The 16,617-nt window shown below is 39.4% G+C and overlaps 1 protein-coding gene across 1 annotated transcript in view; it reads right to left on the bottom strand.

Moving 5' to 3' along the window:
- The window catches only part of CCDC169 (coiled-coil domain containing 169), a 38,516-nt gene extending 22,025 nt beyond the window's left edge, over positions 1-16,491 (bottom strand). The window contains 4 exon segments of the mRNA XM_005911883.2: positions 60-149; positions 348-445; positions 13,301-13,380; positions 15,167-16,491. Of these exon segments, the coding sequence (XP_005911945.2) occupies positions 60-149; positions 348-445; positions 13,301-13,380; positions 15,167-15,249 (351 nt within the window). The 5' untranslated portion in view covers positions 15,250-16,491.
- Between the last annotated feature and the right edge of the window lie 126 nt (positions 16,492-16,617).

Genomic DNA, 16,617 nt, shown 5'->3' with positions numbered 1-16,617 from the left:
CTTTTATCAGTTTTTACTCAACTTATGAAATATACATATATATATATAGTTGCTTCCATATCTGAAGGATTTCCACGATTTTTTTCCATTTTCTCTTTGAGAGAAACAATTTGCTTTTCTAGTTGATCATTTAGTTCAAGTTGTGTCTCCTAATTCACCACCTGAGTGAAAAGGGGGGCAGGATCAAGATCACCTCACCAACTCTCGTTATTCATGAAAACAACATTAATCAGCTCAGCCTGACTCTGTCACTATACTGGGCTTTATCAGTAACACAGATGCACCAGAGTGAACTAATGTCTCTGTTAGACAGGATCTGTGTAGACAGCAGACTCATAGGTTCCCACCGGCCTGGACCTCACAGTCACTGTTCTGTGATTCCTAGTCTGCTCACTCTCCACCCGCTTTTGTTCTTTGAGTTCTTTGTGTATACTTATAAGGAATTCTATTAGAGGAAATATCAGTAACACGTTTCTTTCCTCAGAACTTGAAATAGCTATAATTCGGCTGGCCGAAAAAGTTTGGGTTTTTCCATAAGATGTTATGGAAAACTCAAACAAGCTTTTTGGCCAAACCCAGTGTTACAGCCTGAAAAGTACTAGCCTCTCATCCAATGTAATATTCTCCTTTTTTTCCTTTGCAAAAGAATTCTGAGTCCGTTTAACAACTACAAATTATGTGTTTGCTGTGTTAAAAGCACACAGTGCCTTATATATATTAGCAGATTCAATCCTTATTTACAAACATTTAGTTATCCATTTAACAGATAAGGAAAACAGGCTCAGAGATGTCAAATAACATTATTAAGGTGACAAAGCTAATAAATGGGGAACTGGGGTTTCAACCCAGTTTGTTCTGACTTGAAAGTGTGTCCTCTTAACCTCTGTGCTATGGTAATTATCTGGCTACCTGTTCAAGCATCTTTTCTTATCTGTAAGCAGTTTTCTTTAAATTCCTTTGGCTATTGAGGCCAAAACATCTGTCTTATTGCTCTAGGCAGAGGAGGAAGATACAGCCTAGAATCAAAAGCTCCTTTTCATGATGTCTATCTGCTTTGTGAATTGTATCTTTTACCATTAAAAATATTCATGCTTATTTCATTTAAAATATACAAATTTTAAAAAATGTAAAAAAATAAACCAAAGATTTTAAAAATAAGACATGAATGAGATTTAAAATTTTTCAAGAAAATATTAAATACTTAAAAGAAAAAATAGAAGTACACACATACACACAAAGCTCCTTTTCAGCATTAAGGCTCAAAGCTAATTTTTTGGTTTTTGAGTCTGGAAAGTCATACTTTGTAAAAGAGAGAAAAAAAATAGCTTGTTTCTAAACTTTAAATGTTTTTTACATATATGAGGCAATTTCTACTACACAATAGTTGATGGAGGAGTCTAAGCAGAAAGACATTAGCTCACATTACCGCCAATGTCTTCAACCCTGCACAACCCTGCCCTCACCCTCATCTCTAAGCAAATGTAGTCTACAAGGAGAGGGGGCAGGAATGTCCTCCCATACCCAAGTCCAAAGTCATTAATCCAAATACTCAACAAGTGGATGGAGGTCCACAAAACCGGAAATTAACAACTTTTTTGCTTTCTTGCTACATAACAGTATTGCTGCCCCCAACCCCCAATCTGGTCAGTTTCCTACTATCAACTGTTTTATTTTTCTGAAAAAAATGAGCACACTGAGTTTTATTTTCCCTACCACATTTTGTTCTGTAATAAGCCAAAAGTATTGAATATATATATATATTGAATATATATATATATATATATATACAATACTTTTGGCTTATTACAGAATATATTACAGTATATATTCAATTATTACAGTATATATTACAGTATATATTCAATTATTACAGTATATATTCAATACTCCTATATATATATAGGAGCTGTGGCTCCACTGGTGCAGGAGGGCCTAGAGGAGCTATCCCATGTTGAAGGTCAGGAAGGGCAGCGGTGAGGAGATACCCCTCATCCAAGGTAAGGAGCAATGGCTGTGCTTTGCTGGAGTGGCCGTGAAGAGATACCCCACAACCAAGGTAAGAGAAACCCAAGTAAGATGGTAGGTGTTGCAAGAGGGCATCAGAGGGCAAACACACTGAAACCATACTCACAGAAAACTAGTTAATCTAATCACACTAGGACCACAGCCTTGTCTAACTCAATGAAACTAAGCCATGCCCGTGGGGCAACCCAAGATGGGTGGGTCATGGTGGAGAGATCTGACAGAATGTGGTCCACTGGAGAAGGGAATGGCAAACCACTTCAGTATTCTTGCCTTGAGAACCCCATGAACAGTATGAAAAGGCAAAATGATAGGATACTGAAAGAGAAACTCCCCAGGTCAGTAGGTGCCCAATATGCTACTGGAGATCAGTGGAGAAGTAACTCCAGAAAGAATGAAGGGATGGAGCCAAAGCAAAAACAATACCCAGCTGTGGATGTGACTGGTGATAGAAGCAAGGTCTGATGCTGTAAAGAGCAATATTGCATAGGAACCTGGAATGTCAGGTCCATGAATCAAGGCAAATTGGAAGTGGTCAAACAAGAAATGGCAAGAGTGAATGTCGACATTCTAGGAATCAGCGAACTGAAATGGACTGGAATGGGTGAATTTAACTCAGATGACCATTATATCTACTACTGCGGGCAGGAATCCCTCAGATGAAATGGAGTAGCCATCATGGTCAACAAAAGAGTCTGAAATGCAGTACTTGGATGCAATCTCAAAAATGACAGAATGATCTCTGTTCGTTTCCAAGGCAAACCATTCAATATCACAGTAATCCAAGTCTATGCCCCAACCAGTAATGCTGAAGAAGCTGAAGTTGAACGGTTCTATGAAGACCTACAAGACCTTTCAGAACTAACACCCAAAAAAGATGTCCTTTTCATTATAGGGGACTGGAATGCAAAAGTAGGAAGTCAAGAAACACCTGGAGTAACAGGCAAATTTGGCCTTGGAATACAGAATGAAGCAGGGCAAAGACTAATAGAGTTTTGCCAAGAAAATGCACTGGTCATAACAAACACCCTCTTCCAACAACACAAGAGAAGACTCTATACATAGACATCACCAGATGGTCAACACCGAAATCAGACTGATTATATTCTTTGCAGCCAAAGATGGAGAAGCTCTATACAGTCAGCAAAAACAAGACCAGGAGCTGACTGTGGCTCAGACCATGAATTCCTTATTACCAAATTCAGACTTAAATTGAAGAAAGTAGGGAAAACCATTAGACCATTCAGGTATGACCTAAATCAAATCCCTTATGATTATACAGTGGAAGTGAGAAATAGATTTAAGGGCCTAGATCTGATAGATAGAGTGCCTGATGAACTATGGACTGAGGTTCGTGACATTGTACAGGAGACAGGGATCAAGACCATCCCCATGGAAAAGAAATGCAAAAAAGCAAAGTGGCTGTCTGGGGAGGCCTTACAAATAGCTGTGAAAAGAAGAGAAGCCAAAAGCAAAGGAGAAAAGGAAAGACATAAACATCTGAATGCAGAGTTCCAAAGAATAGCAAGAAGAGATAAGAGAGCCTTCTTCAGCGATCAATGCAAAGAAATAGAGGAAAACAACAGAATGGGAAAAACTAGAGATCTCTTCAAGAAAATCAGAGATACCAAAAGAATATTTCATGCAAAAATGGGCTTGATAAAGGACAGAAATGGTATGTACCTAATAGAAGCAGAAGATATTAAGAAGAGATGGCAAGAATACACAGAAGAACTATACAAAAAAGATCTTCACGACCCAGATAATCACGATGGTGTGATCACTGACCGAGAGCCAGACATCCTGGAATGTGAAGTCAAGTGGGCCTTAGAAAGCATCACTACGAACAAAGCTAGTGGAGGTGATGGAATTCCAGTTGAGCTATTCCAAATCCTGAAAGATGATGCTGTGGAAGTGCTGCACTCAATATGCCAGCAAATTTGGAAAACTCAGCAGTGGCCACAGGACTGGAAAACGTCGGTTTTCATTCCAATCCCAAAGAAAGGCAATGCCAGAGAATGCTCAAACTACCGCACAATTGCACTCATCTCACACGCTAGTAAAGCAATGCTCAAAATTCTCCAAGCCAGGCTTCAGCAATATGTGAACCGTGAACTTCCTGATGTTCAAGCTGGTTTTAGAAAAGACAGAGGGACCAGAGATCAAATTGCCAACATCCGCTGGATCATGGAAAAAGCAAGAGAGTTCCAGAAAAACATCTATTTCTGCTTTATTGACCACGCCAAAGCCTTTGACTGTGTGGATCACAATAAACTATGGAAAATTCTGAAAGAGATGGGAATACCAGACCACCTGATCTGCCTCTTGAGAAATTGGTATGCAGGTCATGAAGCAACAGTTAGAACTGGACATGGAACAACAGACTGGTTCCAAATAGGAAAAGGAGTACGTCAAGGCTGTATATTGCCACCCTGCTTATTTAACTTCTATGCAGAGTACATCATGAGAAAAACTGGGCTGGAAGAAACACAAGCTGGAATCAAGATTGCTGGGAGAAATATCAATAACCTCAGATATGTAGATGACACCACCCTTATGGCAGAAAGTGAAGAGGAACTCAAAAGCCTCTTGATGAAAGTGAAAGAGGAGAGTGAAAAAGTTGGCTTAAAGCTCAACATTCAGAAAACAAAGATCATGGCATTGGGTCCCATCACTTCATGGGAAATAGATGGGGAAACAGTGTCAGACTTTATTTTTTTGGGCTCCAAAATCACTGCAGATGGTGACTGCAGCCATGAAATTAAAAGACGCTTACTCCTTGGAAGGAAAGTTATGACCAACCTAGATAGCATATTCAAAAGCAGAGACATTATTTTGCCAACAAAGGTTCATCTAGTCAAGGCTATGGTTTTTCCTGTGTTCATGTATGGATGTGAGAGTTGGACTGTGAAGAAGGCTGAGTGCCGAAGAATTGATGCTTTTGAACTGTGGTGTTGGAGAAGACTCTTGAGAGTCCCTTGACTGCAAGGAGATCCAACCAGTCCATTCTAAAGGAGATCAGCCCTGGGATTTCTTTGGAAGGAATGATGCTAAAGCTGAAACTCCAGTACTTTGGCCACCTCATGTGAAGAGTTGACTCATTGGAAAAGACTCTGATGCTGGGAGGGATTGGGGGCAAGAGGAGAAGGGGACGACAGAGGATGAGATGGCTGGATGGCATCACTGACTCAATGGACGTGAGTCTGAGTGAACTCCAGGAGTTGGTGATGGACAGGGAGGCCTGGCATGCTGCGATTCATGGGGTTGCAAAGAGTCGGACGTGACTGAGTGACTGATCTGATCTGATCTGATTGAATATACTGAGGTTTGCAATTTTTTTGCAAAATTTCTTGAAAAATAATTTTTCATCTGTCTTTAAAATGCAATACTATTTAAATTATGCTCTCGACTGGGAATAAGATTAACAATTAAAAATGGCAAATTTTGGAAATAATCTTGATTCTAAGGAACGTCCAGAGCCATCTGAAAACATCCCAGATAAGAGATGTGGTGCTGTCATTAAACAATCACAACAAACATGACTCCAAAAAAGATGATCCATGACCTTGAGAATAACAGCAGCCAAACTATCAAGGCCTAAGATGAACCCATAACAAGTCATTATTAAAATGCAGATTATGAGGATAAAAGTTTAGCAGAAACATCTGTGTCTCTTGGGAGAAAAAGTACCCTGAGTAATAATTCCATGAAAACATTGCCTTTATGGTAACTCTAAACGCAAACAAAAAACAAGCAGTGTACTTTGGAGGGGAAAAATCAAACCGCTTTGTAATCTCAAGAGGGATCTTGGCTAGAATCACTACAATGAAAGCAAAATCACACCAAAAATTGAAAAATACTGGAAATTTGATTTATGGTAAAAATTGACGTTAAAGGAGGAAGTTCATAAAGCAAGACAATATTAGGTGGAGGCCTACCTTTCTGATATGGACTTTTCTTTTTCCCCCAAAGACAGATAGCATGTTAACAAAACAAACAAAGCCCAACTAAACAACAATGCCAAATATTTTAATTGTTAAAAAGAACATAGTTAAATTGAAACTTGACCCTACATAGACTTTCATGTTTGTGTTGTTCACTATATTTATTACAGTGATGGAGTTATATTAACTTGAAAAAACTCTGTAAAATAAGAAAATGTTAACAAGGAAAGGAAAGAGCTTACTATGTGGCACTATACAAGGCACGAGGGATACAAAACTAAAATAGACATAGTCCCTGCTGTCAATCAGCAGTAGGACAGTTAGGAAGCATGAAGAGTACAGAGACATACCCAGAATATTTGTGAGAGTCTTTGGTTAATTCGATGTAATGGAACACAGAGAAGGACATCCAACCTGGAAGGTGGCAGAAGGGAATGAGAAATGAGATCAAGACTGAAGAGGGGCAGAAAATGCTTCTTGAGGGAAATGACATCTATTCTAAGCCAGAGAATAAGAATATTCAGTGAGAATTACATGAATAAAAATACCAATATGTCCCAGAGGGAAGTATGGGGCAAAGAGTATCTCCTTTGGGTAAAGTTGTCCCCCTAACCAAATTTTCAAGAGACTCCATAAGGAAAAACATCTCCAAAGAAGGACTAGTGGGTTTAAGTCATGTCTCCACCATTTACTAGTGTCTTTCTGTGATCCTGAGCAAGTTACCTTTCCCGTGCCTCAATTTCTCGTCTGTAAAATGAGAATAATTAAAGTTCCTACCCTCTTGAGTATTGAGAGGATTAATTAAACGTGAAATTCTTAAGACAGTGAAACACACACAGAAATTGCTATAGAAATTAGTTGGTTTTGTTATTATCATTTTTATCATTAGAAATTTGCTGCAAAATTGTTTCCCCAAAGGGTAGTACTACATTGCTTTCAGTAGAGTATAACATTCCTATTTCACTTAAAACAAAACCAAAAAAACTCTACTTTTTTGATAGGCAACACATTTCTTTTTTTTTTTTTAGGCAACACATTTCTTTAACTTAAAAACAATTTGGGTCCTTTTCCATATTTATGAGTTGTCTCTATGTCCTACTTGTATTTATCTACTGGGACTTAAGTGTTTTCTAACTGAAACTGCAGAGAATACAAGCCAAGAAGGGAGATCTCAGAAGAAACCAACTCTGCCAGTATCATGATCTTGGATTTCCAGTATCTAGAACTGTGAGAAAATAAACCAGTCTGCAGTACTTTGCTATGGAAGCTTTAGCAAACTGGTACACTATCTATTCTGTTCTACTGATTTGTTTCTAGTTTTAGTCATTATAGCTTTATTTTATTTTACAGGAGTCCCTCAACCCTGTGTCAACTACAAATTGGCACTTACCTAAAGCACTGCCAACGAGAGAAGAACAAAGGCATTTGCCCTCTGCCTCTACGGAGACTGAACCCCACGCTGCTATAGCTGTTGACCTTCAACACACCCTGAGGGAGTTCAGAGTGGCGTGAGGCACTCTGTGCTCCAGGGAATCTCCTGGGACAGGTCTTTAGATAGTTGGATGTTTTTAGGAACAGATTTTATGGTCTCAACCCTTGCATCTCCTCATATCTAGAGAAACACTAAATCCCTTCATGGTGACATCAGATCCTCACGACTAACAAAAACCTTTTGTAAAATGAGTGCTTCATGGCACTGAACTCCCCTTCACCAAAACCTTGCACGTTGACTTTCCCCCACTGCTGCTTTGGAGCAGTCTCTCAGAGATATCTGAGATGCTGCCTCCCGGGCTGCAGTCCTCATTTTGCCCCAAATAAAACTTAACTCACAACTCTCAAGTTGTACATCTTTTTTTCAGTCGACACCCGCTACACAAATTCTTATCAGTTATCCATGTCTACTTATGTACCTAATTAACTTTAGAGTCAGTTATTGAAGTTAAGAAAAAACAGCTTGGTGTTTTAATAAGAGTAAATTAACTTGATGAGAATGAGCACATTTATAACATCCAATTCTCCGATATAGAAAAAGTCTATGTCCTTCTTATAAAACCTTATTAATAAATTCTCCAATTAAATTTTATTTTAGGGTTTCTCTCCAGTATTACATTTCTCATGTTAAATAAGTGAGAATTCTTGCTGAATGGCTATTATCTCATTATAGTCACAGTCTTTTTTCTCTTCATATGGATCCTGACTATTTCTTATCAAGGATATTATCAGATATTTGATGATTTAGGCCGGAACTGTTGTGCAATATTAAAAAACTGTTTTCCAACTGTTACTGCTACACAAAATGTTTTTAATAAATATTTCTTCCACTACTGTATTCAACCATTTTCTAATTTTTTACTAATATACTAGTTTTTCCACTGATCCTCTGGAAAGTTATAGATATCAAATTATAAAAGTTTAAAATTATAATAATTTTATCTCTTCCTATCTAATAGCTATAACTCTTATTTCTGTTTCACATTTTATTGCTTGACTGGAACCGTCAGTTCAGTTCAGTCACTCAGTCATGTCCGGCTCTTTGCGACCCCATGAACTGCAGCATGCCAGGCCTCCCTGTCCATCACCAACTCCTGGAGTTCACCCAAACCCATGTCCATTGAGTCAGTGATGCCATCCAACCATCTCATCCTCTGTCGTCCCCTTTTCCTCCTGCCCTCAATCTTTCCCAGCATCAGGGTCTTTTCAAAGGCGTCAGCTCTTCGCATCAGGTGACCAAAGTATTGGAGTTTCAGCTTCAGCATCAGTCCTTCCAATGAACACCCAGGACTGATTTCCTTTAGGATGGACTGGTTGAATCTCTTTGCAGTCCAAGGGACTCTCAAAGAGTCTTCTTCAACACCACAAAACAACATTAAATTTTAATTGTGGCAGGAGGCATCTTTGCTTTTTTTCCAGGAATGGGGATGCCTCTAACGTTTCATCATTAAGTATTATGCCTGATCAAGATAAATAGAAATATCTTTTAATAAGGAAGATTAATTTTATTAAAAACATATTTTAGCATTTACTGAGATGAGTTGTAAAAACTGATCTACCAGCATATTACTTAAATTGAATTTTTTTAAATAAGAAAGACAAACTGAATTTTATGAAAACACTTTTTAGCATTTATTGAGATGAGTTGTAAAAACTATTTGATTTACCAATATTTTACTTAATAGCCATAGAGTTTTAAACTAGAAACCAGCCTATAAATGAAGATGAAAAAGGAGTTCAAAGGAGAGGTCTGGAATGGAGATATGTCTGTGTGTTGTACACAGATGGCATTTAATACCATACGACCAGAGGAGATCCCCTAAGTAGTGGGAGCATACATCAGAGAAAAGTCAGAACAGAGGCACTCCAAGTTTTTAGAACTCATGAAGACGAAGAGAAGTGAGGAGTAGCCAGTAGATATGAAGATAACCAAGGGAATTTGGCATCCCAGAAGACAAGCAAAGGGTTTCACGGATGAAGGTGATCAGCTGTGGCAAGACTGTTAATAAGTCAAGATGAGGACTGAGAGTTGACACTGTATTTTGCAAATTGACAGTCACTGATGACCTTGATAAGAACAGTTTCAGGAGATTAGAGGTGAAACTTTTGATTGGAATGATCAACTCCAAGACAGAATGAGAAAACTGTGCTTGTGCTGGGCAAATTCAGCCCATTTTTATGCCTAGATTATCAATGTCCCAGAGGATCAGTAAATCAAGGTTCTCTTCTCCAGATGAAAAAAACTTGAGAAGCAAACTTAAGAAACTTCAGTGGAAAGAAGTAGAAGCTGAGTTTGGGCTCTGATGCCGGAATGCCTGGATCCAAATTACAGATCTGTCCCTCCCCACCTCTGCAGCCTTGAGAAAGCCAGTGAGAATCCCCAAGGCTGTTTTTCATCTATAAAATGAGGTGATACATTTTTTAAAGGGTAGTTGCAAGGTTTCAATTTTTAAAACTGCACTCAAACCCCCTACACCAATATGACTCTTCTTTTTAAGTCTCCTGGATATTTTTTTTCCTGTTCCTTGTCTTGTGGCCAAGTTTTAAGATGGTGAAATTCAGATTTACTTCAAACATAAACCACTTTTTTGCATATAGTTTCCTATGAATCCTAAAGGGCTTCAAAAGGCCACTAAAATATGTGAATCCTTTTGAAGTTCATTATGTTGGCCATTTTGCCTAAAAATTAATCCTGTCACAAACCAAGCAGATTAAATGATTAACTAGGAATAAAGAGGTAAGAGTGGAAATTAAAAAAAAAAAATCGAAGAGTTTTGCTATACATGGAGCAGTGAAAGGGGAAAGGGGATAATGGTAGAAAGTGAAATGTGGAGCCAAAGGAGGGTTGCTATTTGTTTTTTAGATAAAATAAAGTCAGCTTGTCTGTGTGCTGTTGGGGATGAGCCAATGGAGCAGCGAAAACAGATGGTGCAGGAAAGAGAGAAGATGATCAATTGTTGAAGTTATATCCTGGAGGAGGTGAGGGTAGACCAGATCTGCTGCACAAGTGGAGGGATTATCCTTGAATCTTGAACACAGAACACACAGAGGAACAGGAGGGAAGGAAGACGAGGTGTAAAGATGCAGGTAAGTGGGTAGCTCAGTTGAAACACTTGGAAATTCTCTTCTGATTGTTTCTTATCTCTTTTTGGAAGAGAAAGGTACGCTCATTTGCTGAGAGTGAGAATGGAGAGAGAGGTGACAAGATTTGAGGAGGTGGAAGTGTGAAAGAATTACCTAAACAGATGTGCATGTATTTCTTTTATAATGTTGAGCAATAATAAATTTATTTTGAAAACTCCTTTAATCATCCCATTGCCTTCAGGATAAAAGGGCTTTCCTCATAGCTCAATTGGTAAAGAATTCACCTGGAATGTGGGAGACCTGGGTTTAATCTCTGGGTCGGGAAGATCCGCTGGAGAAGGGATAGGTTATCCACTCCAGTATTCCGGCCTGGAGAATTCCATGGGGTCGCAAAGAGTTGGACGCAACTTTCACTTCACTCCACTTCTTCAGGATAAATAAAAATACATCAGCATCATATTAAAGATTATTCTTCCTCTTCTTCATAAACCTTAATCTCATCTCCTGCCACGTTCTCGTCACAATCTATGTTCTGTCTTCATCAGTTACTTCAGAGTTCTCAAAAGACATATTTAATGCTCCCTATGGCAGACTGAATTTTCCAAAGATGACTGCAAGAATCTATCTCATCTCACCTGACCTTGTGCAATGTGACCTTGACAAGTAGATTTTCTCCATCCTCTCAAATCTATGATTGTTTTGACGAATAGAATACAGTGGAAATGACACTGTCAGTTTCGGGAGTAGCCCTTACCTAGCCTGGCAGTTTCTGTCCTTGCTCCTTTTAGTATGCTTGCTTTTGGGTACAGCCTCTTGGAACCCAGGTACCATGTTATGAGAAGCAAAAGCTACATAGCCAAAAGCAGGCACTTCTGATGGGCTGTCCCAGCTGGGCTCCCAACCAACACCCAGGATGAGATGCCAGCCATGTGAGTGAATCATCTGGGAATGTCTAACCCCACTGAACTTACAGATGACTGAGTGCCAGACTACATCTGACTGCAATCATATAAGAGACCCGAATTAGGAACATCCTAGATGAAGAAAGTCAATCCACAGGCTGTGAGAAAGATGTTATTTAGGCCCCTAGATCACAGGGTGATTGGCTGTGCAACAGGAGATAACCAGAACTGTTGAGCACTGACCAGGGAGACAGCAGTCATCATGGTAATGGTGGTAGTGGTAGATAGGTGATTTAGGATAAAGTCATGGTTCTGCTGCTCCCTGGCTATGTGATCTTAGCAGGCGACTTAAATTCCTGAACTTCATTTTTCCATAAATGGGGATAATAATAGTCACCTCTGCTGGCCTTAGTTGATGCTGAAGAAGGCATAAAGGTTTCCACCTTCCATCTTAGGCTTTAGCTTAGCCCACTGAGGAAAGAACTTTCTCACCTATCATTTTACCTTTTCTCTTTATACCCACAAACCAGCTGTTCCCCGTGAGAAGAGCTGTTGGTAATACAACTTGTTGGGCGTACATTTTACCAGTGACCAAAGTTATTGCATTGTGTGTGTACCTGTGAGCATGACCTGTTTTGTCTATAATTAGCTGGAAGAGGAAAGTCCAGCCAGCCTTAACAGTGCAAATACTCAGTAAGTGTACTCAACAGTCTGCACTCATGGAGCCGGTTTCATTAGGATATAGATAGGGAAGCAGAGGAAGCTACTTCAGCCTTGAGATAAAGTAGTGTTCTCCAATCAAGCTCTAAGAGAGCATTAGGCATTATGAAAAGTAGCATTGTATTTGTCATATGGCTGCTAATCCATTCTGTTTACAGCTTCCCCAATAGAATGGAACAGCAAGAGCTGGTTTAAGAACCAAAGCCCAGCCCCATAACCCTAATAAGCTCCTACTGTTCTCTAGCATTCAGTTCAAGACTGCCCCTTCCCTCATGCAGGTTGTGTTAGGTTACCCTTACCTGAGGTGCCATTTCTCCTTATGCAGAATTTACATTACTTGTCATGTTCATATTTTAATTTGACACTTCCTCCCAATAGTCAGTGAACCTCTTTAGAAAAGGGAAAAGAAAGGTCCTCCATTCAAAGTGTTGACATATGGCAGGATCTCAATCAATATTCGTGTAACAAATTAACAACTTATATACATTACAAATTTTAAGGACATATGGATGCCTGTGTGTTAGGTGTGCCGTGTGAGTGCAACACTCACCTGCCCCTTCCCCATTCTTTCAACACAAATAGTCAAAACCTAGATAAGGATTTTAAGGTTATACTTCAACTTTAGCAGTTAAGGTATAAAAGTTATTACTCAAATTATGTAGAAAACTTTGTGATAATTATTTATTTAAATAAATATTAAATTATTAATATAATTAAACATTAATATATTGTAATAAATCTTAATATCAGATATTGTCTATTCAATAACTTTATCAATATTATTAATAAATATTTTATTAAATATTTACTTTATAAATAATATATTTATATATTTATTTATATATAATAAAAATATTTTTATTTATCAATAATGAATTGATTTCACATAACAAAGGTTCTTCTAATTGAAGAATGAACATTTTGAAATCGTAAGTTGATAAATAATTATAAAACAACAGGTTTGACATTCCAAAAATCAATTTTTAAAGCCTCTATATTAAATTATTATTAATGCTGCCAAAAAGCAAGACTAAAATTTGGGCACTATTATTCCAAATATGTAATGTACCATAGATATCATAGTACAATGAACAGTAACTATCTAGGAGTCACACATAAAAATATTTACTTATATACCTTCATCATCAGTATTGAGTTTGGTTTCCAGTTCTGCAATCTTGTGTCTTATTTTAAGCACTGAGAGTTGCACTATATCGCTATTACTGAACACATTTAGTTGATTATGATTCAATTAAAAATAATATGAAAAGAATAACACATGGTAACTCACTACTTCAGAAACACCATACTATGAAATATCACTCACTGATGGTCTGGTCGAGAACAAGGAATCAAGAAAAAAACACAGGCTTCTGATAACCTGGGTCCAGAAGGACACTCAAATGCACTAAAGCTCAAAGCTCTCCATGTAACCACTTAACACTCTTTATTCTTAAAGTTGACCCCAAAAAGTCTGACAGTTTTTGGTTATCTGGTTTCTCAAAGCCCAACAAATGAGCTGCAAATTACTATAGAAAGGAATAGCTAGGACAACAGGTAACAACTGGCAACCTGATATAAACAGAAAAAAAGCAGCACTAAAAAAAAAATACATACGTAACACTACAGAGATAATCTATTTAGGACATCAATAAGCATAGTAGTTCTCAAAATAGAATCATTTATTCAGTACATATTTTTGAATGCCTATTATGTTAGAGGCATTGTGATAAGTGCTGAAGATATACCCAAGTAAGAAGAGCAATATGCAGCAGCCAACTTCCACTGAATGTTTATCACAAGCCAATGCTGAGTGTTACAAACATTTCATTTAGTCCTGGTAACAACCACATGATGTGTGAGATAAACATTTCTACTACAGTCTTAGATTTGAGAATACAGCAGCTTAGAGGTTCATTAACTTGCCCAAGATCATGTAGTTGCTGAGTGAAGAGTGCTGGGATTTGAATTTGTACAGGATTCCTCTAAAGTACTGGTACCTATACTCTACTGTTTCAGGGACTACAGAACCTGTCCTCAGAGGGCTTACAGCTTATTGTCAGACCAAGAATTGACTGAGCAACTAAAAGAGTGTGTTTGGACCTGTTAACAGTGGAAAGCAAAGGAAGCTATAAAGACCACTGCTTCCACATAGGCGGGTCTACCCTCCTGTGGCCTACTGGTGGGGACAGGGGAACCTTAAAAAACAAAACAAAACAAAAACTGCTTAAAATGTTCCAAAGTTTTAGTAAGAATGCTTATATGGAGAATTTTAAGAAGTATATATATAGGAGGGGCTTCATTTTTACAAAATGTCACCAATTCTTAAGTGCTTCTAAAGGGATGAACGGAGCAGGCAATGGCACCCCACTCCAGTACTCTTGCTTGGAAAATCCCATGGACGGAGGAGCCTGGTAGGCTGCAGTCCGTGGGGTCGCTAAGAGTCAGACACGACTGAGCAACTTCACTTTCACCTTTTACTTTCGTGCGTTGGAGAAAGAAATGGCAACCCACTCCAGTATTCTTGCCTGGAGAATTCCAGGGATGAGGGAGCCTGGTGGGCTGCCATCTATGGGGTCGCACAGAGTCGCACACGACTGAAGCGACTTAGCAGCAGCAAAGGGATAAAACAGCAGTATAATAACTGAACAAAATGTCTGGCAATTGAAACAGAAAACCTGAACCTACTGGAACATCAAAAGTGCACACACACATTTTAGCATTAGAGCATATGCACATAGTACACTCCATTTGACTTGATCTTGAAGGCAGTTCAAAACCTGCCTCTTTGTAACACCAAATGTACCAGGTCAATGAATCTATACTGCTTTCAGATGTCACCAGCTCTGCCCGGATATCAGTGACCCTGCAGCTGTCACATCGGCCTCAGGGGCTTCGACCTTGAGCCCTGGACCCCCCCACCCCCCAGACACCGGCCTTCGCGTTGGCGGCGTGGCCGTGACCCCCACACCCGGCGGGAGTGCGCGCTGGTCCCCAACTCACTTCAGGTGCATTTCTTCCTGTAACTCCAATTTAAGACGGTCGGTGCTCACATAGTTGAAGTTGTCGCCTCTTCCTTCCAACATAGCGTCAGTTCAGAGGCCACCCACGCCCTCCCCTCACACAGCTGACACTAGACCTGAGGGGACACTCAGAAGCCGGGTGAGGGGAAGATCTCACAGCCGTTGTCGGGGGAACGGCCTCGCTCTCGGCCAGGCTCCTTGTAACGTCACAGGGCGGCGCCGTCAGGCTGGGTCTCTCAGTGGTTCACAGGTGTTAGAGGGCCAGTACTGGAAGTTTCGAATTGAATTGTTTAAACAGAACGTGATGTAGTGGCATGTTAGACAGATAGGGTGTTTAGTGTCCAAAAGAACAATCCTGGGTTGTGGGCCAAAGATAATTGGCAGCATTGTGAGGCATCAATTCAATTAAATACAATTGAAGGCTTATTTTGTACAAAGTGATGTGTAAGATACCAAGTACGTGCACTGGCTTCAAAGAATCTAGTTTAACTGAAAAGTGCAAAAGAACTCTCCTCACAGGATGTCAATATCACATGGTATGGCAAATTTAGTACTCCTAACTTCTGTGCCCAACCTGAGGCAGGTTGTGGGGAGCGAGGTGCTGGTCACCTCTCAGACACTCACCAGTGTCTGTTCTGTCTTGGTGGCTCCCCTTCTGGTCCTTAGCCACTGTTCTTAGTTCTCTCATAGACTGGGGAGGTGGGGTGAGAGTGAGCTGGATGTTAGAGAGATCGTCACATATTTTCCCAAATCTGATTCACACATAAATCATAGCTTTTGAAATGTCAAAATCTAAGAACTGATGGGTTTATTCTCTAGTTTGTCTATAGAACTCCTGCTCCTTTGGGTCAGGAGAGTCAGAAATGCTCTCTGCCTCTAATGCTGCTTCCAGCATCACTACACGCTTCCATCTTCATGTAAAAACCCACTCCTCTGATACGCCATCTTGGGTGTGACACCATCCACTTTTCCCCTTGCTTCACCCAGACTTACTAGTCACAACCTGTCTACTGACTGACTAAAAAGGTAATCCTTCCACTGTCAATCTTTCTTCACCCTTCAGTTTGCAACTCCCAGCACTTTAATTTCCACCCCACTTCCACAGTTACAGACTGAATACTGTCATCAGTGTGGTTTTAGTTCAAAAGCCTTAATTTAAAAACTGCTGTTGATCTGAAACAGCAACCCACAAACAAGTGAACAGAGTAGAATGAAGTGAAAGGGACAAGTAGGTTTCTGTTGCTGATCTGTGCTCTAAGATAATTTTTTAAACTCCAGGCTCCATTAATTGTCATTCCATTTCTTAAATAAGGCAGAGACTGACTGAAGGCTATTTACTAATTCGACTTTATTTCCATTTCAACTAGAACATTATCCTTGGCCCTAGGAAAAGGCTCTGATTCTGTGTTCCTGAAATACAAGCCCATGAAT

The sequence above is a fragment of the Bos mutus genome, chromosome 12 (genome assembly GCF_027580195.1).
Source record: "Bos mutus isolate GX-2022 chromosome 12, NWIPB_WYAK_1.1, whole genome shotgun sequence".
Lineage (NCBI taxonomy): Eukaryota > Metazoa > Chordata > Mammalia > Artiodactyla > Bovidae > Bos > Bos mutus.
The sequence above is the reverse complement of the archived record's forward strand: the minus strand, read 5'-3'. Positions and strand labels throughout refer to the sequence as shown.